The following is a 24694-nucleotide window of genomic DNA, read 5'->3' as shown; positions in this document are numbered from 1 at the left end:
GAAACGCCAGCTTTGAATTCTTCAGCTCTGAAAACTCCAACTCTGGAAACTTCAGCTCTGAAACTCCAGCTCTGAAAACGTAGCTCTGCTCTGAACTAGAGTCAGCTCTGAAGTTCAGCTCTGCTCTGACTAGAGTCAGCTCTGAAGATCAGCTCTGCTCTGACTGGAGTCAGCTCTAAAGCTTATTCTGCTCTGTTCTGGAAGTTCGCTCTGATCTGGCATTCTGCTCTGCAAGTCTGCTCTGCTCTTCAAGTCTGCTTTGCTCTGTAGGTCTGCTCTGCTCTGCAAGTCTGCTCTGCTCTGCAAGTCTGCTATGCTATTCAAAGTCTACTTTGCTCGGAAGACCTCCTCTGCTCTGGCACAACGACTTCAGCTCTGGCGAGCTTGGCTCTAGTCTGGCGCGGGATTTAGCTGTGCTCTGGCGCGAGCTTAGCTCTGTTCTAGCTGCATCATGAACCATCTTCAAAAGTGGTTGATTTATTAAATCTTCCAAGTGATCTGGGACTATGGCCTAACATAATGAGCTATCCTCCAAACATGATTGAGCAGGTGTGTAGAGCTTACTTATTAAAAGGTACATGTCAACCGCGTAATCATGATTTTCCACAGAAGATAGATGATAATAGAAAGCGAAAATTTGTTTCAGCTTGGTTTGATGAATTCAAGATGTGGTTGGAATATAGTATTGCAAAAGATGCTGCTTTTTGCTTATATTGTTATTTATTTTCATCGGGTAGTAACGAAAAAGGACATGATGCTTTTATATATGGAGGGCTTAATACTTGGCGCAAGAAAGATAGATTGAGAGATCATGTTGGAGAGGTTAATAGTGATCATAATAAATGTAGATTAGCACGTTAAGATTTGATGAATCAATCCAACACATTGAGGTGACACTTTCTAGAGTATCTAAACAGTCACAGATGGATTATCGCTCTAGATTAGATGCATCAATAAAGTGTCTTCGCTATCTCCTTATGCAAGGAATGGCTTTTCGAGGACATGATGAGTCTCAGAAGAATCTTTGAACCAAGGCAATTTAAATGGAGCTTTTGAATCTTTTGGCTTCTTGTAGTAAAGAGATATCTAATGTTGTGTTGAAGAATGCTCCTGAAAACTTGAAACTTACATCACCTGACATTCAGAAAGATATCATAAATGCAATTGCAGTTGAGACTACTAGAGCTATCATTAATGATATTGGTAATGATTTTTTTGTCATATTAGTTTATGAATGTCGGGATGTGTCTGTCAAAGAGCAAATGGGTATTGTTCTACGCTATGTGAATAAAAAGGGATGTGTCATTGAACGATTTATTGGTCTAGTGCATGTTAGTGACACAAGCTACCTCACTTGAGAAGGGAATTGATTCTTTATTTTCTACTTATGGTTTGAGCATTTCTAGTTTGAGAGGTCAAGGATATGATGGTGCAAGTAACATGAGAGGTGAATTCAGTGGATTGAAAACTTTGATACTCAAGAGGAATCCTAATGCCTATTATGTTCATTGTTTTGCTCATCAGCTTCAACTAACAATTGTTGCTTTTGTGAAAAAACATATCATTATTGGGTCTTTCTTTAATACTATCTCGTGTTTATGAAATGTGGTTGGAGGTTCATATAAGCGCAGGGATATGCTTCGAGAGAGCCAAAGAGAGAAGATTATGGAAGGCATTGCAAGTGATGAAATTAAGACCGGAAGGGGATTGAATCAAGAAATGGGGACACTCGTTGGAGTTCTCATTACGGTACTCTCATCAACTTGATTCACTTATTTACTTCTGTTGTTGATGTTCTTGAGTATGTTGGGGCAAATGGTACAGATGATTCACAAAAATATGAAGCTATGGATTTGTTAGATGTTATTAGTCGATTTGAGTTTGTCTTTGTATTACATCTGATGAAGAAAATTTTGGGAATTAAACATGATCTATCTCAAGTGCTACAAAGGAAAGAACAAGATATTGTGAATGCAATGAGACTTGTTAATGTAGCAAAAACTCGCTTGCAAGCAATGAGAGATAAAGAATGGGAGATGATGCTAACTGACATTTCTAAGTTTTGTAGTAAAAATAAGATAGAAATGATTGATATGGAAGATGAATATGCACCTCGAAGAAGAGGAAGGCGTAGAGTTGAGAAAATGACAAATCTCCACCATTATAGACTTGAGCTTTTTTACACTGTGATTGACATGCAGGCTTTAGAGTTAAATCAACGTTTTGATTAAGTCATCACAGAATTGATTTTATGCATGTCATGTTTGGATCCTAGAGACTCATTTGCTGGATTTGATATTGAAAAGCTAGTTCAACTTGCAAAGTTTTATTCGTCTGAATTTTCTGAAGTTGCTTTGTATGAACTTGAAAGTCAGCTTGAGAACTTTATTGTCGATGTGCGCATGGATGAAAAGTTCTTAGAACTATCAGGGATCGGAAATCTGTACCGCAAGAAAACAACTATATCGAGAACCATATTTTCTTTTCAGAATCTGAAAACGTTTATTTTACTGGCCTTGGTGTTGTTAAGTGTAAAAACAACCAAGAAAAGGGGAGAGAACAAATCTGTAACATCGAACACCAAGACTTGATTATCTTTTCTCCTTCCATCCTCAAGAACCAATTTCTCTCCTTCTACAAGAACATACCTTGCTCTTCAAAATCTGCAAGTTTCAATCTTTTTCTCTTTTCCTCTTGGTCTGGAATGTGAGAGTCAAGGGAAAGAAGGGGACTTTCTGGCCGGTTGTGAGGACGGCAGTGGCATGGTGCCGCTCGACCGGCTGCGAGGAAGAAGATGGGGGGAGGAAGAGTCGGCAGCAGCCGCTGCGTGGTGTGGCGGCCCGGGGTGGCTGACCACCGCGAGCAGAGGGAAAGGGAGCGCTAGAGGACGCGGCCGAAGGCCAGGCGCGCGCCGACAGCCGCAAAAACGGCAGCGGTGGCGGCGGCGCCCCTCGGCCGCTTGATGTGCGCCAGGAGGGAGAGAAGGAGGCAGGGGGAGGCAAACGGCGAGCCTCGCCGGAGATGGGGCCGGTGGTGGCGGCGCTGTTTGGCCTGAGAGAGAGAGGGAGACGTTTGGAAAGAGAGAGGGAGTGAGGGAGAGCCGATAAAGAGTGATGAAGAGAGAGAGTGAGATTTTTCCTTTTATTTCAAAACTAGTGTGGCCCCGTGCTACGTACGGTATCTAAATTTTATACTCCCTCCGTCCCAACTTTTAGTATCCAACTTTTCTTTTTTGGCCGTCCCACATTTTAGTATCTATTTCTATTTTTGGTAAAAGTAGGTGGGGCCCTTACTCCACTTTAATTATTTTAACTCTCACATAAAATGTGGGACCCTTAATCCACTCACAACACACCAATCACTTTATTAAAACCCGTGCCGTTCTCAACTGGATACCAAAAGTCGGGACGGAGGGAGTACATTTTAGTATTTAAGTTTTTTATATTACAATTAAGTTCAACCAGATACCTGTAAATATTAAACAACTTATAAATTATTCAGGAGCTTGTAAGGTCTTCCAAAGTGTATGGCAAAATAAACTTTTAAAGAGCTTATAAGCAAGTTATAACCTTCTAAAAAATTAAGTTCCTCTACGCTAAGTTTTTTTTTCTTATTTTATTATAAGTAATACTCATTATTATAAAAATAACGCAATTATGATTTTTTTTCATTATATTTCATTCTCATTTCATCTCTTTTCGATTTTGTCTCTCTAATATTTCAGCTGCACTCTAAACGGTAAACTCTAAACCTCGGCCTATATTTCTATTCTATCACATTAATGTCATATTAATGATTAAAATTCATCAGCTACACTCTAAAAAAAATTCCTTTTTTTACATTTCCTTTTATCAGCTACACTCTAAAAAAATTCATCGCTACACTCTAAACTTGGGCCTATATTTCCTATATTTTAGCTGCAGTCTAAACTTGGGCCTATATTTCTATTCTATCTCATTTTTGTGTTAATGTATAACAGTAAGCCACTTTTATATAGCAAAAATAAATTTTACCCACTCAAATAAAAACATAAAAAAATAAACATTTTTTGTGTTAAAGCACTAAATTACCCTTCTATATAAATGGGCAAACCCTAGCCTCCTCTCATTCTCTCATTTCTCTCTCTTTCTACACGCTCTTTCCTCTCTCTCTCGCATTCCTCCCCCCCACCAGCGCTCTTTCTCTCTCTCTCTCTCACAAAGACGATCGAGGCGGCGAATCGACTGGAGCACGGCGGTGGCGGCCATGGCGACATCGGCGTTGCCGCCGCGCGTTCCTCTCCTCATCTCCAATCTCGGCGTCTCTCTCTTCTTCTTCCTCTGTCTACATGCACCTCCGCCGTCGTCCGCCCCCTCGCCGCAGTCGAGGCTCCGGAGAAGGCCATCAATCTCGGCGATCAGATATCGAGCCTCACCATCGCCGAAGATCAGAAGCTCGGCGATCAAATCTCGACGCTCACAAGTTCGACGTCTCCGCCGCATCGTTCGCCCACGTCGCGGCCGCCGCCACCTCGCTCTTTCTCTTCTCTCTCTCTCCACTCTCTCTCGCTCTCTCTCTCCTGCGACGGCCGGCGAGAAACACATGCACTGTCGTCGATCTCCCTCTGCCATCAATTTCCAGTTTACTTAACGAATGGGGCGAATGTGTATAATTTCCATGTGACTTATTTTAAAATTATTGAATTTGAGGGGAGTTTAGGTGAATTTGAGTGAATTTGGTGAATTAGGGGATCAGCGAATTGTTGCAGATTGACTTGATCAACAATTTCTTCGAGTTAACTAGGATATTATTTAGATTATTTGAGGAAAAATTGAATTCAATTTGATTTTAATAAAAAAAATTGAAGAAATTGATGAAAATGACGCAATTTTGTACAAATGTTCTTGAAATCACAACCAGGTTTATGAATTCACAACTGAATTATCGGTGTTGGTTGTGAATTCACAATTGAAACAGTGTTGATTGTGAATTCAAATTTTATTGGTTGTGAATTCACAACTTGAAATAGCGTTGGTTGTGAATTCGAGTTTTAAAGCTTGAATTCACAACCAAAATAAATTTTGGTTGTGAATTCTATTTTGTGATGAATCTCTGGGTGTTTACGTGTTATATTGACTTTTATTTTGGCCTCTTTCACTTAAGAGTTGAATGATTTGAGCTTTTGTGCTAATTTTGTTGTCTCAGGATTTTGTGCTCACATTGATTGATATGTGAACAAAATTAAAGTCAGAATTTAGTTGAATGGTCTGAAGAAGAATCAAAGTTCGTCTCGATACGAGTTCGTAGGCGAAAACGGATCTAAAATCCGACTTGAAACGAGGGAGAACGGACCAAAACAAAAACGCTGCGCATTGCAGTCTGCGAAAGGCATACACGGCGGCGCCGTGGCACGGCGCGCGCCGTGCACGGCGGCCGCCGTCCCACGGCGGCCGCCGCCTCTGTTCAGATCCGACAGTACGATTTTGCGTTTAAAAACCCCTTTCTAGGGTTTTACTTTATCACTTCTCGACCCAGCAGCCTCCAAGGGCGATTTCCACATTTTTCCTTGGGTTTTTAGAGTTTCAAATCAATTACTTTCGATTGTGGATTCATTGGATTGCTTTGGATGTCAATTAACACTTCATCGGATTGGTTTTCCTTGGATTGCTATGTTTTGTAAGAACTCCCTTTGATTCTCTTTGTTTATGAATCCCTTGGTTATTTGAGTTTTTGTTTCTTGTCTTTGATGAATATGATGATTGAAGATCATTGTTGTTGATGCTATATTTTCTTGGTTATATGAATCTTTTGGTTAATTAAGTTTTGTGTTTTATGCTTTGATGAATGTGATGATTGGAGATTATTATTGTTGAGTTTAGATAATCTTGATTATATGAATTCTTTGGTTAATTGAATCTTTGTTTTATACTTTTGATGGATGTAATGATTAGAGATGATCGTTGTTGAGTTTAGATAATCTACGTGATTCGTAGTTCGTTGCTATTGCTTACGTTTTTCCCTTCTTGTTGGTGAAAGTTTAGAGATTTCTTTTTATGGAGATTAAGATTTTCTTTGCATTCGAATCTTATGCTTGATTTAGTTTCTTGCCTAGGTAGTTATTAATCTTTGATGTTTACAAGTTTGTGATCGTTTGGTTTAGTGTTGGAGTTGGAAACTCTTGTTGATTTCGTTAATGTTCAAATACCATGTTCTAGTTAGTTCGTCGTTGAGTTGCTTGCGGAATTCTCTTGGATTTTGTGTGTTTGCTTAACATTCATTTGATTAAATGTTAATATGTTATTTCGCCTAGATAATCGTTGTTTATGGTGTTGAATTGATGATTGCTTTCTAGATTGCTAGTTTAGAACCTTAGCTTTGTTTTCCTTCTTGCGTTCTTATTGGCTTCCTATCTTTTGCCTAGTTAACTTTATATGTTTTATTTTAATTACGCATTAGTTAATCGGAGAGAAAGTGTCAGACCCAATTACCCGATTAGAGTGTTTAGATTTCTTTTAAGTTTTTTGTGAGCAATACGATTAGAGCCCTGCTAAGTCTTCCTTGTGAGACGACTTGAGTCACCTTACCACCCTAGGACGACCTCGTATAAATTCGAGTCCATCCGTTAGGTGTTTTTGGATGAGTCATCTGGCTCTGGCATCTCTGCTCTGGCTAGCTCTGGCTCTGGAAGCTCTGCTCTGGTTAGCTCTGGCAGCTCTGCTCTGGAAGCTTTGCTCTAGTTAGCTCTGCTCTGGCAACTCAAAATGGTATATATGGACCCAATCAACTGTAATTTACATATTCCGTCGAAATGCTTATAACATATCTTTCACAAGTCAGAAACAAATTTTATTCAAATACGAAGCACTAAAATTACTCAGCAAAAGGTTAGGTTTGCTCCCTAAACACAGCAAAAGAAGAACAAAAGTACCTTGTGTTGGCTGAAAAAACATGATGCATCGTAAATCATTATTAACTAAGGAATTTATAGCTAAAAATCTAGGTATGCAATTAAAACTTATTAATATCGAAAAAGCGAGGATTAAGAATGTAACCTTGCAATTTCGTGCAGCGTGGTACTTTGTAACTTGGATTAGGAATCTTGAGCAGTCAGCCGACGCTTCTTTCTGAATCAGTGGAGAGAGTTAGCATCTGGAAATTGAAGTGTGATCGATGTGTTATGAATCAAATTTAATTAATTAAGATTAAGAGCATGAACGTGATGGTGATGATGATGATGAATGGACTTGCCAAAACTCGGACCTTCTTTCTGCAAGGTTTGCTCTGCTCCCAAAATACAGCAAAAGAAGAAGAAATCACTATGAAATATATGGACCCAATCAACTGTAATTTACATATTCCGTCGAAAGGCTTATAACATATCTTTCACAAGTCAGAAATAAATTTTATTTAAATACGAAGCACTAAAATTACACAGCAAAAGGTTTGCTTTGCTCCCTAAACACAGCAAAAGAAGAACAAAAGTACCTTGTGTTGGCTGAAAAAACACGATGCAACGTAAATTATTATTAACTAAGGAATTTATAGCTAAAAATCTAGGTTATAAGTTTCCATTGTTAAAATTCTTTCTAAAATTTGTTCTTTCTAAAATAATAATCATTCTATATTTAAAATAGTGAAACGCGTTATTATATTAGGAAACTAATTTAATACTTACCATAGGTGTGTAGAAAGAATCACGACAGATCTGGAAATGGAGGTATCAAAACAGAGAAGTCGTTGGTGGGGTGGGGGTCGACGGCACGGTGGACGAACTCTAGGGCTCAGCGGTGACTCGGCGGCGGACGAACCGCAAGCTCAGCGGCAACTATTTCGCCGGAGTCTAGAAGAAGGAACGACAACAGGTTATAGGAAAAAGAAATCTTAGGGCTCTTGTATTAATTGCTTCGAATGGAGAATTCTCATGGGTTTAAGAAGTGGAAACATAATCGAACTAATTAAGAGCATCTTCAATGCATTGGTGCTTAGGGGGTGTCTTAGAAGGTGGTCCCCACCTAAGACATACCCATCTCCAATGCATTGTGTCTTAGTTGGGTGCTTAGATCCCCATTTCCACAAAATTCACATTTCTACACTTTTATTTTTAAAATTCAAATTTTATTAAAATTCAAATTCTACTCCCTCCGTCCCAGCCCAATAGGCTCGCTTTCCTTTTTGGGACGTCCCACTCCAATAGGCCCAGTCTAAAATTAGAAACAATTAGGGCTCTAATTAAAATTGTAACTACTTAATTAAAGGGGATATATACCCCTAATTAAAACTCTAAAAATTATCACAATTCACTCGCCACTTTTCCTTCTCCCCTCTCCTTCTCCTCTCTTCCGCCTTTTCCATTCTCTCTCTCAACGATGAGCGCCGCTGCCATTTCCACCGCCTTCGCCGCTCTCCTTCTCCCCTCTCCCGGCCATGGCGGTCTTCTCCCCTCCAGATCTCGGAACCTCTAACAAATCTCCTCTTCTCCACCGTCTTCTCTAGCGGTCTTCTTTTACCTCTGCCACCGTCTTCTCAACGCGGTCTTCTTCTACCTCCGCCGCCGTCTCCACCGCGTGCTACCGTCTCCACCCTCCATTGCGTCCTCCGTCTCCACCCTCCATCGCGGGTACCGCCTCCACCGCCTCTACCCTCCACCTTCTCCACCGCGTCTTCGGTCTCCACCACCGCCATCCGCCTCGCACATCGGGATCCCCAGATCTGGTGAAGGAGATGATGAAATCGCTGATTTTTTGATGGGGTTGCAGATCTGGAATTTTTTCTTTCTCAAAGTTTGATTTAGGGTTCTTGATTTGGTAGAATTTAGGGTTGCCTCATCTCCACCCTTTTCTTTCTCAAAGTTTCGTTCTTTATTTTTTGGAATTTTCTCTCATAATTTGCCGAATTGTTGAAGCTAAATTGCAAGAATGAGCAAAGTAATTTCTACATTGAATTTTTGTTGCTGAATTTCTGCATTGAGTTTCATAATTTGCTGAATTATTTTTCCATTATGAAATGGTAAGATGATGAGATTTTTTATGTGTTTCATAATTTGCTGAATTAATCTCTGTTGGGTGATGAGAAAAATTGCAATAAATTCGTGCAATAAATTGATTAAGATGAGATTTTTTATGTGTTTCATAATTTGCTGAATTAATCTCTGTTGGGTGATGAGATAAATTGCAATAAATTCGTGCAATAAATTGATTAAGATGATGAGATTTTTTATGTGTTTCATATTTTCCCCTAATTAATTCGTGTTTCATAAATTGCAATAAAATTTAATTTAGTTAAATTAAATGAATAATGAGATAATGAAGCAAATATGATTAAGGAAAAACAAGGGAACACTTAAAACCTTAATTATTGGTGGACCACACCATTTACCTACCAAAAAATGAATTTCTTAATCTCCGTGCCGAAAAGAACTGGGCCTATTGGCCTGGGACGGAGGGAGTACATTACAATAATTTAAAGACACAATTTAAATACAATAAAAAAATAAAAATTAGAATAATTTTCTAGGGCTCAATCGGACCAAAACGAGACCAAATGTGCTCATTCAAGTCCAAAGTGAGGCGAGCATGCATCTCCGCGTCTCGCATAGATGCTTGTCGTGCAACAAATGCATGAAAATCCGGCGGAGCACCGACACGAGGTTGAGATGTGGCGCTACTCGAAGCTTCGTCAGCGTCTTCTTCCCACTGTGTTGCGTGCTCGCCTTCGTCTTCGATGATCATGTTGTGCAAAATGATACACGTGAACATGATATCGCTCATCTCCTCCTTACTCCAAAGACGCGATGGGCCTTTGACGATTGCCCAACGAGCTTGAAGGACGCCGAAGGCTCGTTCAATATCCTTGCGAGCCACTTCCTGCATCACTTTGAATCTCTTCCCCTTCGGATCCGTCGGGGTAGACCGGATTTTCAGCAAAGTAATCCGCGTGCAAGCGTAGAGCGCCGGCTTCACGGTCCCGATGAATGTAGGCCTTCTTTGCCACTCTTCGTCGCCGCCGACGAGGTTGCGCATTCGGATCACCAATAGCTTGAACAATTTGATTAAATTCTTGCACAAGATTGGAAAATTCTTGAGCACGTCGCTCATCCTCGTGGCTTGATGAAGAGGAAGACATTTCTTATAGAGAATTTTTGTTGTGGAGATGATTTGTAGGTAATAAAATGATTAGAATTAAGTTGGGATATATATAGGTAAAGTGAAAAAAAATATATTAAAATCTCACAATACCGTTGGAAGCCAACGGTCGAATTTTAAAAAAAAAAAATTTCAAACGGCAATATTTAAAAAAAAAATGAATTTTGATTTTTTTTTAAATGGGGCGCGTCCTCCGGACGCGCCAACCATTTCTTCTCTTCGCCCCGGGTCTCCGCCAAGACACGGCCTCGCATCAGGTCGCGTCTCCAGTGCAGCGCCCTCCCTAAGCCCCGGATCGAGACTCCTTTCGACGCTTGCGGTGGAGATGCTCTAAGGAGTGGAAGAGGGAGTCAGAGATGAGGCGGAGCAACGCCGCCCTTGGGACGGCGGTGACGCCGGAATTTAGAGGGAGAGAGAGGTGGGCAGTTTAAGGGAGGAATTATCTCGTGTGCAATTTTAAATTCACCACCATCTTGAGCTTGTAAGATCAAAACTAACTTTTAAACATCATCTTATATGCAGCTTGAAAAATCTTGACAATTTTTTGTGCATTATTTCATGTGGAGCTTGAAATATCATAATTGAGTTTCGAGCATCATCTCGTTTGAAATTTGAAAGAACAAAATTGACTCGTGAACATTATCTAATTTGAAATTTGAAAGACCATAACTAAGTTTTGAAAATTATCTGATGTGAAACTTAAGAAAGTTGATGCGAGATCCAAATTGTATTAATTTATTTGGGTTAATTGCCCCTAAATACACCACATTTCCTTGAATTCTACAATTGCACGTCACCTTTAAAATCTGCTCCTAAATACACCACCTTTCCTTGAATCCTACAATTGCGCATCACCTTTAAATCCGCCCCAAAATACACCACCTTTATATTTTTTCTGTTTTTGCACATGACTAAAAAATCCTCAAGAAATAAATTAAAGTGTTAATTTATAAATTTAAATATCTTTTTAGCAACGAAAATATAATAAAATAAAATTCTTTATAAAGTTTAAAGTCATATATATATATATATAAGTATTTTTGTAAAGAAATAAATTCTCTAATAAATTTTTAGAAAGAACTTGAATTAAAAAATAAACAAGTCATGACATTAAGAAAATAAAATGAAACTTTTATTTTAATAAATTTCACACGAATTCGATATAATTTGGAATTTAGAGTTACAATAATCAAAAGTACCACATGAATAATATAATGAGTTTGAAAGAAACATTTTTTTTTAAAAGAGGTTCGACGCGCCTCCAATGTCAGTTATCTGAAATATTAAATATGGGATAAGCATACATAGTATACTTAGTGTGGGAACATGCAATTATTGTCCACGTTAATAAAATGGTAATACATACGATCATAACATTCAAAACGACACAGTTTTGCCAATCTGGAAACCACGTCATTTAAAGTGGTAACAACCTAATCTAATTAAAGTGTTAAATAGAAATTTAAATATCTTTTTAGCAGCGGAAATATAATAAAATAAAATTCTTTATAAAAATAAATAAAGAATTTTATTTTATTATATTTCAAAATAAATAAAGAATTTTATTTTATTATATTTCCGTTGCTAAAAAGATATTTAAATTTATAAATTAACACTTTAATTTATTTCTTGAGGATTTTTAGTCATGTGCAAAAACAAAAAAAAAATATAAAAGTGATGTATTTTGGAGCGGATTTAAAGGTGATGTGCAATTGTAGAATTTAAGGAAATGTGGTGTATTTAGGGGCAATTAACCCAATTTATTTAGTATTTTAATTGATAAATTTTCATAAAAAAATCATTGTTGAATCCAAATTTTATTTTATTCACGGTGGCGCCGATTTTGACGAGAGAGAGAAGGTTGGTTTGAGAGAAGGTTGGTTTGTCTATGCGCGGAGCATAGACAATCAAAGAACCCTGTCTAACTTTCGCGGCTTACGATATTCCTGCGCGGAGCATAGACATTCTGAACTGACAACGGCTCAGACATTCTGCGCTGAAAACTACTGAGATAACTGAGATAGCTGCGCTGAGATAACTGCACTGAGGTGGCTGCCCTGAGGTAGCTGAGATAACTGAGATAGCTGCGCTGAGATAGTTGAGCTGAGGTAGCTGAGATAACTGAGATAGCTGCGCTGAGATAGCTGCGCAGAGGTAGCTGCCCTGATGTAGCTGAGATAACTGAGATAGCTGCGCTGAGAAGACCCAAATTCTACTTAAGGCTTTCCCCTCCGAAGCGTGGCTGAATTGCCACTAAAGCTCATTTTCTGCCGAAGCAGGTTTTCTAGCATTGTCAACCATTATTAATGTGCTGTAAATTTTCAAGAAAAATACAGATGGCAACATATACCCTACTCCCTCCCTCTTAGCATGCGCATGATTAAAATAAACATGTTATGTGTATGTTTGTGATTGGTGTTCCTACTAGTGATGCTAGTGACAGGGCTAGTATGACTCTATGGTCCCAAAGTATGTTATCCAAATTATGTTCCAAGCCCTAGCACATATGCAGAAGGTAGTGCAGCTTCGTATACTTAGTCAATTCATATTTCAACCCTAGGCACATATGCAGAAGTTGTGCAGCTTCAAAGACATAATATCAAATTCACAAATCCCTTCAAGAGGTAATATAAATCATGATTTTTCTCAAGTGGTAAAGTATAACATTTTCCAAATCCTAATCATGTTTTCATGCTTCGATGAAATAACTTAAGATCATATTTTACATGCTTCGGTGAAGTAACCTAACATCATGTAGTGAGAAATTTCAGTTCTGCGAAGTACCTGTAGGTCTTCCGATCATATCAGACGTTCAAAGGAATGATGTTTCTTTCTCTAGTCACTTCCCAATTCCTACATGTTCCATATAGGCTGGCTGCGCAGCTACCAGAGGAGAAAGAGAACCAGTGTTGGCTGCGCAGCTACCAGAGGGGAAGGATAACCAGAGCTGGCTGCGCTGAAATTTTTCGGATAGCCATGACGTTCTTGATGTGATGCTGCATCAGCACAGTGGCAAGGTGATGAACTGCCCTCTCCCTCCCTACGTTGCATCAGCGCTGCAGCGAGCTTGATACCCCAAGAACTTTATGCCCTGAAAATAAGAAATTACTCCGGAATAGCAGGCGAGCTTCCTGGGACTCAGGTGTTGGAATAATTTATTATAATTCATGTACTTCCTGTGCTGTAAAACATTAGAGTAATTGATTAGTCTTGATGGTCCAAATCCCACAAAATCAATCCCAAAACCAAAGCAAAATCATAGTATTGTCGCAAGGTGTAAATCATCGTAACCAACCAATAAACTCAAATTCAATCACCAAAATTCAAATAAGGCCCCACGAACATCAGAACCAAATCATAAGGAGTTAATTTAAATGCCCCATAATAACTCGTTGCAAAGATTAACCCAAAACTTTGATCATGTAAACATATCGCTATGCATTTATTTTTCTATGCTTATCACAACTAAACAGTTCACCTTCTTAGAATCAGTTAAGTCATAGTAGCTAGAATTATACTTTGAAAACAGATCATTTGATCAAAACAAACCCCAATGCAGTTATTAAAGTTCAGATGCACTATCCAGTGGATAATCGTAAGTTATATTAGCATGAAATCATTACTACAATATCACCAAAGATTTATTTAAACATCTAATGATTATTGAATTTCACAAAAGAAATCGGAGCTTAGGGGCTTAACCACTCTATCCCAGCAGGATGTAGACAGATCAAAAAATATAGTCAGATTTAATATTTAATCCACAAATTTAGATTTAAAAAAGTGGAGTTCGAACGTAATCAAGTTCAACTTCATAGGAAATTAAATCTAGTGCGAGCCTCTCTACACAAATGCATTTTGAACTACATTATGCCCCAACTCAGCCTATTAAACTAACATTCAAAATTAAACCATCACTTAGATAGAAATAGCAGCAGAGGGAGTATGGCTAATTCACCCAAATTCAATGCAATATTGAGAAAATAAAGAACTTAGCTTCTTCGTATGGTTGCCCATTATCAACATGACTACCCCTTGAACATGGACCTGAGGAGACTTGACGGCACTATCGTTCCAATGTTATATCGCGACTGCCACTATTACTTGCGAAATATTTTATAACAATGCCATAACTGAGATATAAAACCATGTCTCTAAGAAATAAGAACATATCCCGGAGTAGTGTGGTAAGGTCCTGCATGCTTCAGTCTGGGAGACCCGGGCTGAATACTTTGAGCGGCTGCACGCAGAGCTGTCATTCTCACCAGATTACTCCACAAAGAAATCCCTGACAGCCATTGGAAGAAGGCTTGGGCGAACCGATACAATGACAGCATGCTAGGCAAAGTTCCATAGCGGTCTAACCAAATTCTCGACCAGGCATCTGGCGTATAAAGCATGGCGTCATCAGCATGGATAAAAGTTTCACGAGAGCTTGAGTAAGCCAGGACTCTGAATCAGAGCTATTATGAATCTCCATTTTCCCAAACAGCTCAGAATTATCCTCCCATGTCCATCCTTTAAATTGGCCAATTTATCTTCCACTTCCCTGCGTCGTACCATCCACCAACAATTAAATCGAACAAAAATGAGATTAAATATAGGCAAAGTAATCACATGCAAATGAATTAAAAAATGCTAGCGAATGAAGGTACTTCCCATCAAATTAGGCTGAGCCATGGCATTTTTCAGCGCAGCGTTGCCCTCTTGGGGATCTCTCTAGTAGGAACATTAGCTTCGTCTTGTATTGGCGTTTATCAACGCTGAAAATTCAGCGCAAGCTGGACCGGTATATGGCATTGACCTAGTGAAGAACAAAGAATGTGTAGCAGCGCTGGTGAAGAGCAAAGAATGTGTAACAGCGCTGTCATGCCAATACTATATCAATTCATAATGTTTTTTCTTAGCTTATGTCGGAGGAGGGTCGGCTGCCCTGTTCAGTCGAACAAGCAGCGGCGCGGTGAACCTCACCGGCTCTTAGTGGCAGCAAATAGCTTTACAAATTCCGGCGAAGTACCTAGTTTTGATCTGGTTTTGTCCCGCCTTAGGGACTGCCCAGATCTTCAAGCCAAACTAGGCTGCAACATGGATGCTTGAGGTATATCTCACGGTGAATCAGGTTTCTGATCTGCGACGAAACTACGCAACACGAGGTGGTATGCTGGCGGCGGTGTACGACTCCGACAGGGCTGCAGCGTGTGGCACTCAATGCGACTGGCTGCTCGACAGCTCTTTCTAGAGGCAGAGTCGCTGGGTCCCCCCTTCAATTCCCCTAGTGCTCGAGCTTTGCTTGATTTTGAATATCAACCTTCAGGTGGAACGATGAGTAGCAGCGGCCTTGCCAGATTTCAAAAGCGCGGAGACAACCTGGTGGAAGAAAAGCTAGGGCCCGATTTGGGACATCTGGACTTGTACAGGAGAAAGAGTAATTAGCAGCAGAAAAAGAACATTGAAAGATAGAAAGAGAGAAAGGGTCGTGGCTCCGGGAACTTCTCCCTGAAACTGCGTCCGATTTTGGATATAAGGAGTTTAGCGACATTGGTCGCCTCAGGCGACGCAGCGGTGACCGCCGGAATCTTCGTCGCTGACACTGCTCGGCAGATCGGTGGACTCCTCCCATTTTTCGATTATTGCTGAAGAAATGAAAGTCGAATCCCAGTCGAGTTCCCCAATTTTCCCTCAGATTTCTCAAAATTTGGGACATTGGTCAGGGATTTCGCTGGAATACTGAGGTGACGATGGCCGTCGGAAGTTGCCCTTTCGCCGGATTTTATGTGAAGGGGGCGTGGTGTCCTCTGTTCAGATTTGTGAAACCAAGACTCAAGGATTTAGCCCTCTTGCTGCAAATCTGGGTTGGCATCCTTTTAATTGGAGATTTCTCTCGAGAACTGAGAAATGGAGGTGGAGATCTTTGAGATAGAAAATGGTCCAGGCTCTGATCTGGGACCGATTCCCTCACTTTCAACGAAATCTGGAGATGGTCATTTTTTTTTTTTGTGAACAGTAATCTAGCTCAGAACCGCCCCAAACCCCTCCTCGATGAACAGTAACCACATAAACAGTTATGAACAGTGATCTCGATTCCATGAACAGTAACCCTCTCGATGAACAGTAATCTGAATCTGGAAATTCCGAAAATCGAGAAGAATGTAAGATCGAAACTCACGCCTTAGCCCAGATTTCCCACAGACGGCGCCAGTTGGTGAAGCACGGAATCACCAACAACTAAACTAGAAACTAATAACTAGAAAGCAATAAACGACACACGGATTTACGTGGTTCGGCCATCAAGACCTACATCCACGGGAGTTCTTCGTTGGTTTCACTATATTGAGAGTGTTTACATTTTACAAGTGTGTTGCTTGAATGAATTGATCCTCCCATGCTAATGCTAAAGCTTCTATTTTATAGTTGTGAGAATGAACCCTAAAGGCCTCAGGCCCATGAACTTTAACAATTGGGTTTAGGCCCAAAACTTAGTACAATGATCTTAATCTCCAAGCTGAACCATCATTCGTGACTGCGTGGAAAGGCACTTTGGCTGCGCTGCTCTACGCTGCTGTGCTGCGCGGCTCTGGTCTGCGCTGTTTTGCTCTAGCTGCGCAGCTCTACGCTGCTCTGGTCCGCGTTGCTCTGCTCTGGCTGCGCAGCTCTGCCGCGCTGCTCTGCTCTGGCATGTCGTCTCTGGTGACGCGGGCTCTTTAGGCATCTTCGACTGTGTTGGCACCTCTCGACTGCGCAGGCTCTTCGTATTCATTTATTATCCCGAGTCTTTAGTTAAAACCTGCGCTGGTTAGTTTATATAATAATAATAACAATAATCATAACAAGGTAAAATAGGCTCGGATTACTAAGCACAGCGCTGATGAGTATTCCAGTCCTCATCAAAATAAATAAAGAATTTTATTTTATTATATTTCCGTTGCTAAAAAGATATTTAAATTTATAAATTAACACTTTAATTTATTTCTTGAGGATTTTTAGTCATGTGCAAAAACAAAAAAAAATATAAAAGTGATGTATTTTGGAGCGGATTTAAAGGTGATGTGCAATTGTAGAATTTAAGGAAATGTGGTGTATTTAGGGGCAATTAACCCAATTTATTTAGTATTTTAATTGATAAATTTTCATAAAAAAATCATTGTTGAATCCAAATTTTATTTTATTCACGGTGGCGCCGATTTTGACGAGAGAGAGAAGGTTGGTTTGAGAGAGAGAGAGAGATCGAGGAAGGTGAAAATTGGATTGAATGCTATCCAGATTTTGGTGTTCTTTCACAGGGAGCAGTTTTTGGTTTTTGATTTTTGGTCTGAATTTGCGATTTGATAGAGGAGCGAGGGACGATCGCCGGCGTTGCCATCGCCGGCGCCGGCGCCGGCGGTTAGAAAATGGCTCAAATGCAGTGAGAAGAAGAATGTGGACTACAGTACACTTCATTAATTTTTTAATTTTGGTGGACCACACTTAATTAAAACATAACACTCCTTTTCTTAATCTCCGTGCCGAAAAGAACGTGGCCGCTTTTAACGGGACGGAGGGAGTATTTTATAACCTAATTAAATCTTGATATATGAAAAATTAGTTTGACACGTATTATTTTATCAATCATGTTATTATTATCTTCAATTCTCTTATCATTCCACGTGACTATGCAGGTAGTGTTGGTTAAAAGTGCTAGCTGTGAGGCTATGGTACAGTGGGAGTATGTTGTTGAAATTCTTGAGTTTCTTCTAATCCGTATAATTACTAAATTCATACAAATTTAATAATGGCCAATATATATTTATCATTGACATAATACATTGTACAGAACTTGGGTTTTGGGATCTTATTTGTTATAAATTATGCTATTTTTAAAACTAATTGATTTTGGTGATAACTTGTACAGACAGGGTGGCAAGTAGCTTCTCTATGTGGAATTGCATAGTTGATTTTAATTTCACACAATTCTTGGTGTGACTATACTACATACAAAAGTCATGTAGACCAAGTTCACCTATGCACTGAAGAATGATAATAAAGAGAAGAACATTTACTTTGATTGATAGCTTTGATAGGGCAACGACGACAACGAAAATCTCGATAAAATTAAGCTTGTATCTGATCAATTGTAGTGACCCGTTCTTTTTATGTTATTTAAATACAGTATCGCGATAATAAAATCGCATCTTTCAGTAAATGGAATCCAGTTCACAGTTTATTAGAATTCAGCTTATGATCCTGATTTAATTATCAGACGGAGTTATTATTTTAGCTTTATGCTTTTGTATCGCGTGAGTAAATCGCGATGAGAATTATCGAGTCATTCAGTAAATATTATTTCCAAGTTATAACTGACTTAGCGAAGTCATTTTATTTTTTTTAATTGAAAAGCAGATGCAGTTATATTCTATTAGTGCTACTAGAAGTCGTGGAATTATTTCCAACTTTGCAGATTAAATCCACGGATTTAATTTAAGACATATTACAGTTTTATCGCTATTAGCAGGCGAGGAAGCAGATATCGAGCATACAGAAATTCGATGTTTAGAATTCGCAGTCAGTATTTGAATTACAGTTCACGAATACAACTTAGTTCCCAGCTTGGGGAAAATTCATAGTATATTACAAGTTGGGACTTACATGGCCCACTTCTCAAGTTTGGAACACAATAGTCAAAGAGAAAGAAAAAGGTAACAGTAGAGTGTTGGAGCACAGCCGGCCACTCCTCTGCACTTCCATCTCATCAACCATCGGCAAAAATCTTGCAGCCGCCTTCCATGGCTGCCCGGTTCCCTCAAGCTTCTACCTCCAGCCACCCTATTCCTGCACATCTTCCTGCATACTCAAGTATGCAGCGTCATTTTCTCTATTAATACCAACCCAACCAACAAATGCTAATTTTCACTCTCAGTTCATTTCACCAAAAACTTGAAGAACAACCGTGTGTTTCTACCAAAGCTCTCAAGGTAAGCTTTGTTCTAAACTTTGCTATTTCCAGTCCAAAGTCTCATTCATTCGTTAAACCATTGCTCCCTCAATTCATTTCAGTTGTTATACGTTACATTCAACCTCAATAACAATCCATCAGTTCGAACGCATTCAAGGTATTTTGCTATCTCAAGCATTCAATTCAGTTCGCATCCATATCTAGCATAATCACAATTCATCTTCATCAAATAGCCAAGTTATGTCGTACATTAGGAAGATTATAAACTTCACAATTCGGCTGCACTCTAGAACAATAAGCTATGAGAGTTCTTCCCAAACCTTACCAACTGAACATCAACCGAGTTAAGGGAGTAAGACTTAGCTTTAAGGGAGGAAGAGCCGGCTGCCCAAGGCAACCGCCGAACCTCAACTGCCGGAACGGAGAAAGAAGGCGGCGAACTCTCATCGTCTCGCCTGCATCAGAGTAACAACGACGTCAGAGCTGGAGAATCGCTGAGGCCGACCAGAACCATGGCCGAGCAGGGGCTTGAGCGCAGCAGCAGCGGACGCACGACAACGGCGTTCTTCCCTTTTCTGAAATCTAGGGCTCGACGTCGGAGAGGGATAGGAGGACGGGAGTTGGACGGCGCCACTCCCAGACGACGACCGCTCGCCGGATTCCAGACGGGCGTGACAGTCGCGGCGATGATTCCCAGAGTAGGGCTTGACTAGGTTCTGCGTAAGGAAGAGAGAGAGGACGTCGCCGGGGTTCGACGCGTCGGCAGTCGACGCCGACCGGAGCAGGCGGAAGCTGAGTGGCCGGAGAAGGAAGAGCCGATCGATATTGAAGAAGGGCCGAGCGGCCGGCCTTGAGAGAGATGAGAGAGAGAAAGGCGAGAATTGATTTTGGGGAGAGAGAGAGAACGACAGTTGAGTACTTGAGTAGAGAGAGAGTTGGGCTTGATGTTTATTTGTTGCTTGGGCTTTCACTTCTATTTCGAACTGGGCCAGTAATTAATTGATTTTGGGCCTCACCTTTTAATTGATGTTGGGCTCCTATATTAAGTTTGGGCCGAATTATTTTAAGTTTGGGCTTCATTTATTTTTAAAAGAATTGGGCTGATATATATATATATATATATATATATATATATATATATATATATATATATATATAGACTTTCTTTTCCAAATCCCATATGTATTGTCGGGCCGATTTATTGTTTATTTGACTAAGATTTATTCTTCCCAGCCCACATTAACTATTATATCATGAGACACTTTCGTTATTTTATTTAGACAAGCCGCAGTACCGTAATTCAAGCCATTCTTGATTAATTAGTAGGCTACTTTATTGAGCCTCATAATTAATGAGCTTACTATCTCCTTCAAGCCCAAATAATTTTAAAGTGGACTGTTGTCGTTTATTTCATTAAAGCCACTTGTTTTATTTAATTAATCGGCTACCTTATTTTGAGCCATTAATTAATTGAAGTTACATTAGTAATTATATTCTACTGTCAAGCCCGATAAATTCTTACGGGGTTACTTATGGGATTAAAGCCGAGCTAGTTCTTTTATTTATCAAATACAAGGTAAGATTATTTATTTTACGATTTAGAATGTTCCGATGGGAAGGAAGAGTTACAGATTTATTCGACCGTGATAGATGAGAGTTAGTTAAATCTATTAACGAGGATTAACAGTAGAAATTCCGACTACCGCTCAGAGGATTAGTTCATGCATACCAGATTCATGCATGGTTAATTATGCATTCTCATTCTGAGGATTTTTTTCCTGAGTAAGTATCTTATGTATTTTCTCGAAATCAAGGTCAAGGTCGGGAATAACCGTCAATCAAGGATTCACCGAATCGCCAAAATCTCAAATCAGGTGGGTTTATTTTCAGATATATCAAATCAGTTTAATGTTACTTTCAAGCAAGTTATTTCATTACAGAATCTATGAACGAAAAGTTATTTCAGTTATCTCAGTTATTGTCTTGCCATAAAATGTTTCAGTTTAGTATGATATCTATCTGATGAGGCAATGCCAGTTAAAGTAATCGAATTCGGGTCCTGAGCAGTTGATAGCTATCCTGCCAGGACTAGTGTACACCCAGGGCCGTGAGTCATCTAACGGGTTGGCCGGTCAGGTGTCCGTGAGAGGTGGTCACCTCTCCGGCACACAAGCTTCAGATATGATAAAATACAAGAGAACTTAGACTGATCAGTCGATCTTTAAGAATCACAAAAGAATATAGTAAGCTTGGGCTTATTTCATGAAAACTCCCTTGCTGTACTGTTAAGATGGCATGACAAGTTATGTTTTCAATACAAGTTTCTATAGGCATATGTACCCACTGAGTACTTTTGTACTCAGCCCTGCATGTATTTCTAAATGTGCAGGTTGAGCAGTAGTCGGTGGTGATGAAGTGACGAGCAGGAAATCCCTTTTGTCTGAAGTTATATGTATTAAAGAACTCTCGACTACATGTCTTCATACATGTAATCAGAACCTTCTTCCACTGCGTACTCAAAAGAACTTCATATTATTTTGATTAAGTCGGAGCTATCCGAACTTACTAGTTTAACTAAGTTTTCACGACCCTAACTCCGTTGTAAATGTTCCCTTCGTTGTTAATATTTAAGTATGTTTCTTCGTTGTTTATTATTTATTTGTTCATCCCCTTTCTATCCCGCTTCTTATCTCCAACCCTTGGTCATGGTTTTTCGGCTTAATTATCCTTAATTAAGTTCGGTCGTGACATCAATTAAGTATTGCAATGGAAGAAAGAAAGTTGGTCAACACGCAACACAAAATTGAAAAAAAAAATAATAAAAGGTTGAAAGATGAAATTTTTCTCTCAATCATTCTGTCGAGCACATGATTGGCAGAGCACAAAAATTGATTTCCCACCATCAAACACACCGGAGAAAGAAAATCGAAGGAAGAAATAGAGCATCACAAAAAGCCATTATTAACAATACAGCAAGAAATATCAAGGAGAAAAATAGAATTCAATATTATAAACAGGACTCCATCAGAATTCCATATTATAAACAGGACTCCTAACAACAGAGTAGATGTTCACCTGATAAGCAAGTATATTGAACTTAAAACACAATTCTTATCTGTATATTGAAGTTCGTTCACGATAAATCTTGATTAAAAAAAAAATGAAGAAACAGAGAGCCTTACACACAGAGTTCACTAAAGCGAATTTGGTCAAGCACGAACCCCGAGCTTTAGTGGGAGAGGCAATGCAAAAGGCTTCAAGATTACACCTTTAATAGGAAATACGTGGAATAAAAAATTCCCTCTTTCTTTTCAAATGAAACAAAGCAACAAATAACAATACTGCGGGTTGACGGGGGATAGAGAGAAAGAACGAAAGAATGAATGAATGGGATATCCAAACAGTCGGTTTAAAAATAGTGGGGTTTGCTTCTGCTTCTTGCTTTATCTCAGAGAAATTTAAAAAGGCATTTATATTTTCAGGTGCTTATCTTTTCTCTCAAGAACATACAGCTATATCACCTCCCAGGAGATAAAGATTGCTACAATACGATCGTATACAAAATTATGCAAATCTAAAAGCGATAATTATCACTTCTGCATTACACCAATCTACTATAGTGTAGGTAAATCATATTGCCTCCATGCAATAGCGGAAATTTCAATATAAAATGGCAACAAAAGTCACATTATCGAATCTAAATTCAATCGAGCAATTCTAAATTCAAAGCAAACGGTGAAATCCAAAATGTATAAGCTATTCTATATAAATCCCATCGTTTTGAGGGCAGACAACACCGCTTACCGTGATTGAGGGCAGAAAACGCTGCTTGTTGAATCGTGATTGAATAGAGAGAGATTATCGTGATTGAATAGAGAGATTATCGTGATTGACAATAAGGGCCTGTTTGATAGCCGTATAGAGCATTGTTGGGCTATTAATATCTATCTTACCCACCATTTGATAGCTTTTTTAAGCAACAGCGGAAGCCCGTTAAAAATGAAGGCCCGCATTAAAAATTATTGTTTCTTCTCGCTTATGGAACGAGCGTCGACCCCAATTTTGTTTACACCATTGCTACAGTAAAATGATACTACTTTTTTCTCTAACCATTTTGCCCTTCAAAAAATTCGAACTGCATCTTGTAAAATTCCTCTTCGCGCTTCAAGCTCAGATTTGTTTTGACTCCATCACAAATTGGTGCTCTCATCACCGGCGAATTGAAAGCAAGGTAAAATACAATACTTGTGATTTTTTGTAGAGTTTATGTGAAGGTTAAGCAGCATCACTTTTGATTCTCCATAGATGTTAGGGCTTTTTTCTTCATCATTTGAGCCCGGGATGCATTTGACCTGCTGAAATCCAAGATCGAATGAATCTATGTAGATCTTTGTTGCTTGTTACTAAAGTTCCGATTTTGTGGAAAAACTTCTGAAACAATTTCTTTTCTTTCTTGTTTGTCTTCAATCAATTTATGAATCAATATTGTCATTCAATTTCCGTCTTTATTTTTTGCTTTCCCAGTTGCAGCGAGGCCTGAGTATCTAATAATTCTTCCTTTTTCTGTTTACATTTTCTCAAAAAACCTGTTTCTATGTTATGAAGATAGGAAAACGTAGCTTCTTTGTTGACAGAGATAGGTTTTTTTGCATCTACTTAGCAGATGCATATTTTACAGTTAATATAGAAAAAAAAATCAATTTCAGGCAGTTGAGGATTGATCTATTGTTTGTAAACATCGATTTACAGGGAAGAAACAGAGGTTTGGATGCAATAGAGAGTTACATTGACACAGTAGCTTCAATTTGAAGATCTGGGAAACGAACAAGGGAGATCGAGGAAGCGGGCTGCGGATTGTGCCTTTTCAGCCTTGAGGTACTATTCGCACTTGTTATGGTTAACAATTTCAGCATTGTTTTCGTGTGGTAATTAATCTCCCATATATCACTTTGCTCGTATGGCATGCTAAATGATTTTATGATATCATTTTGCAAGTGCTTTACTATTATTTTTTATGGCAGACAGATATATAGAACGATTGATTACAAGTGCTGTACTTTGCAAGTGCTTTACTTTTTATTTTTGATTTTGCAAGTGCTCTATTTCTTGTAATGCAGCAACCTAACCAGTTCGTGTTAATTCAACATGCCGATCGATGATAATAATATCGTCTGTCTGTACTTGTTGATGGAGGAGATGTTCCAACAACGTTTGTTTTTTATGTTGATAGCTTATGTTATTATAGTTAGGATGAGGTTACGTAAACGAAAAAGAGGTGCTAATGCAGTAGGATTTGGTTATATCGAACGCATCCCTAATCAGGCCAAGCATATGAGCAGACTTGTAGGTGTTAGCGACGTAGATTGCATTGCAAACTTACGAATGGATCGCAACACTTTCGGCAGGTTATGTATTCTATTACGCGAATTAGGGGGGCTAACTGATGGGCGGTATGTTAGCGTCGAAGAACAAGTTGCAATGTTCTTAACAACCTTAGCACACCATAAAAAAAACAGGGTAGTTAGGTTTGATTTTTGAAGGTTTAATTGGCGCCTCTGTGCTTTCATTCCCGCTGAAAATGAGTGAAGGACAATTGAGGAAATTTGGTTGTTACGTGAGGGCTATAAATGGAATTTCAATGATT

At 39.2% G+C, this 24694-nt stretch overlaps 1 protein-coding gene and 1 long non-coding RNA gene across 2 annotated transcripts; one reads left to right on the top strand and one right to left on the bottom strand.

Moving 5' to 3' along the window:
• The first annotated feature begins 1043 nt into the window (after positions 1 to 1043).
• Positions 1044 to 2231, top strand: LOC130998522 (uncharacterized). The gene is made up of 4 exons (XM_057923936.1): positions 1044 to 1266; positions 1337 to 1447; positions 1616 to 1749; positions 1803 to 2231. The coding sequence occupies exons 1-4, from the start codon at positions 1044 to 1046 to the stop codon at positions 2229 to 2231; spliced, it is 897 nt and encodes a 298-aa protein (XP_057779919.1).
• Positions 2232 to 18622: 16391 nt separating this feature from the next.
• On the bottom strand, positions 18623 to 22987 carry LOC130996805 (uncharacterized). The gene is made up of 2 exons (XR_009092817.1): positions 22855 to 22987; positions 18623 to 18938 (listed from the first exon to the last, which is right to left on the bottom strand). It is a non-coding gene; the product is annotated as an uncharacterized LOC130996805 (long non-coding RNA).
• Positions 22988 to 24694: the final 1707 nt, after the last annotated feature.

Source organism: Salvia miltiorrhiza, chromosome 8 (genome assembly GCF_028751815.1).
Source record: "Salvia miltiorrhiza cultivar Shanhuang (shh) chromosome 8, IMPLAD_Smil_shh, whole genome shotgun sequence".
NCBI classification, from domain to species: Eukaryota; Viridiplantae; Streptophyta; class Magnoliopsida; order Lamiales; family Lamiaceae; genus Salvia; species Salvia miltiorrhiza.
Note: the sequence above shows the minus strand (reverse complement) of the source record. Positions and strands in the feature narration are given on the sequence as shown.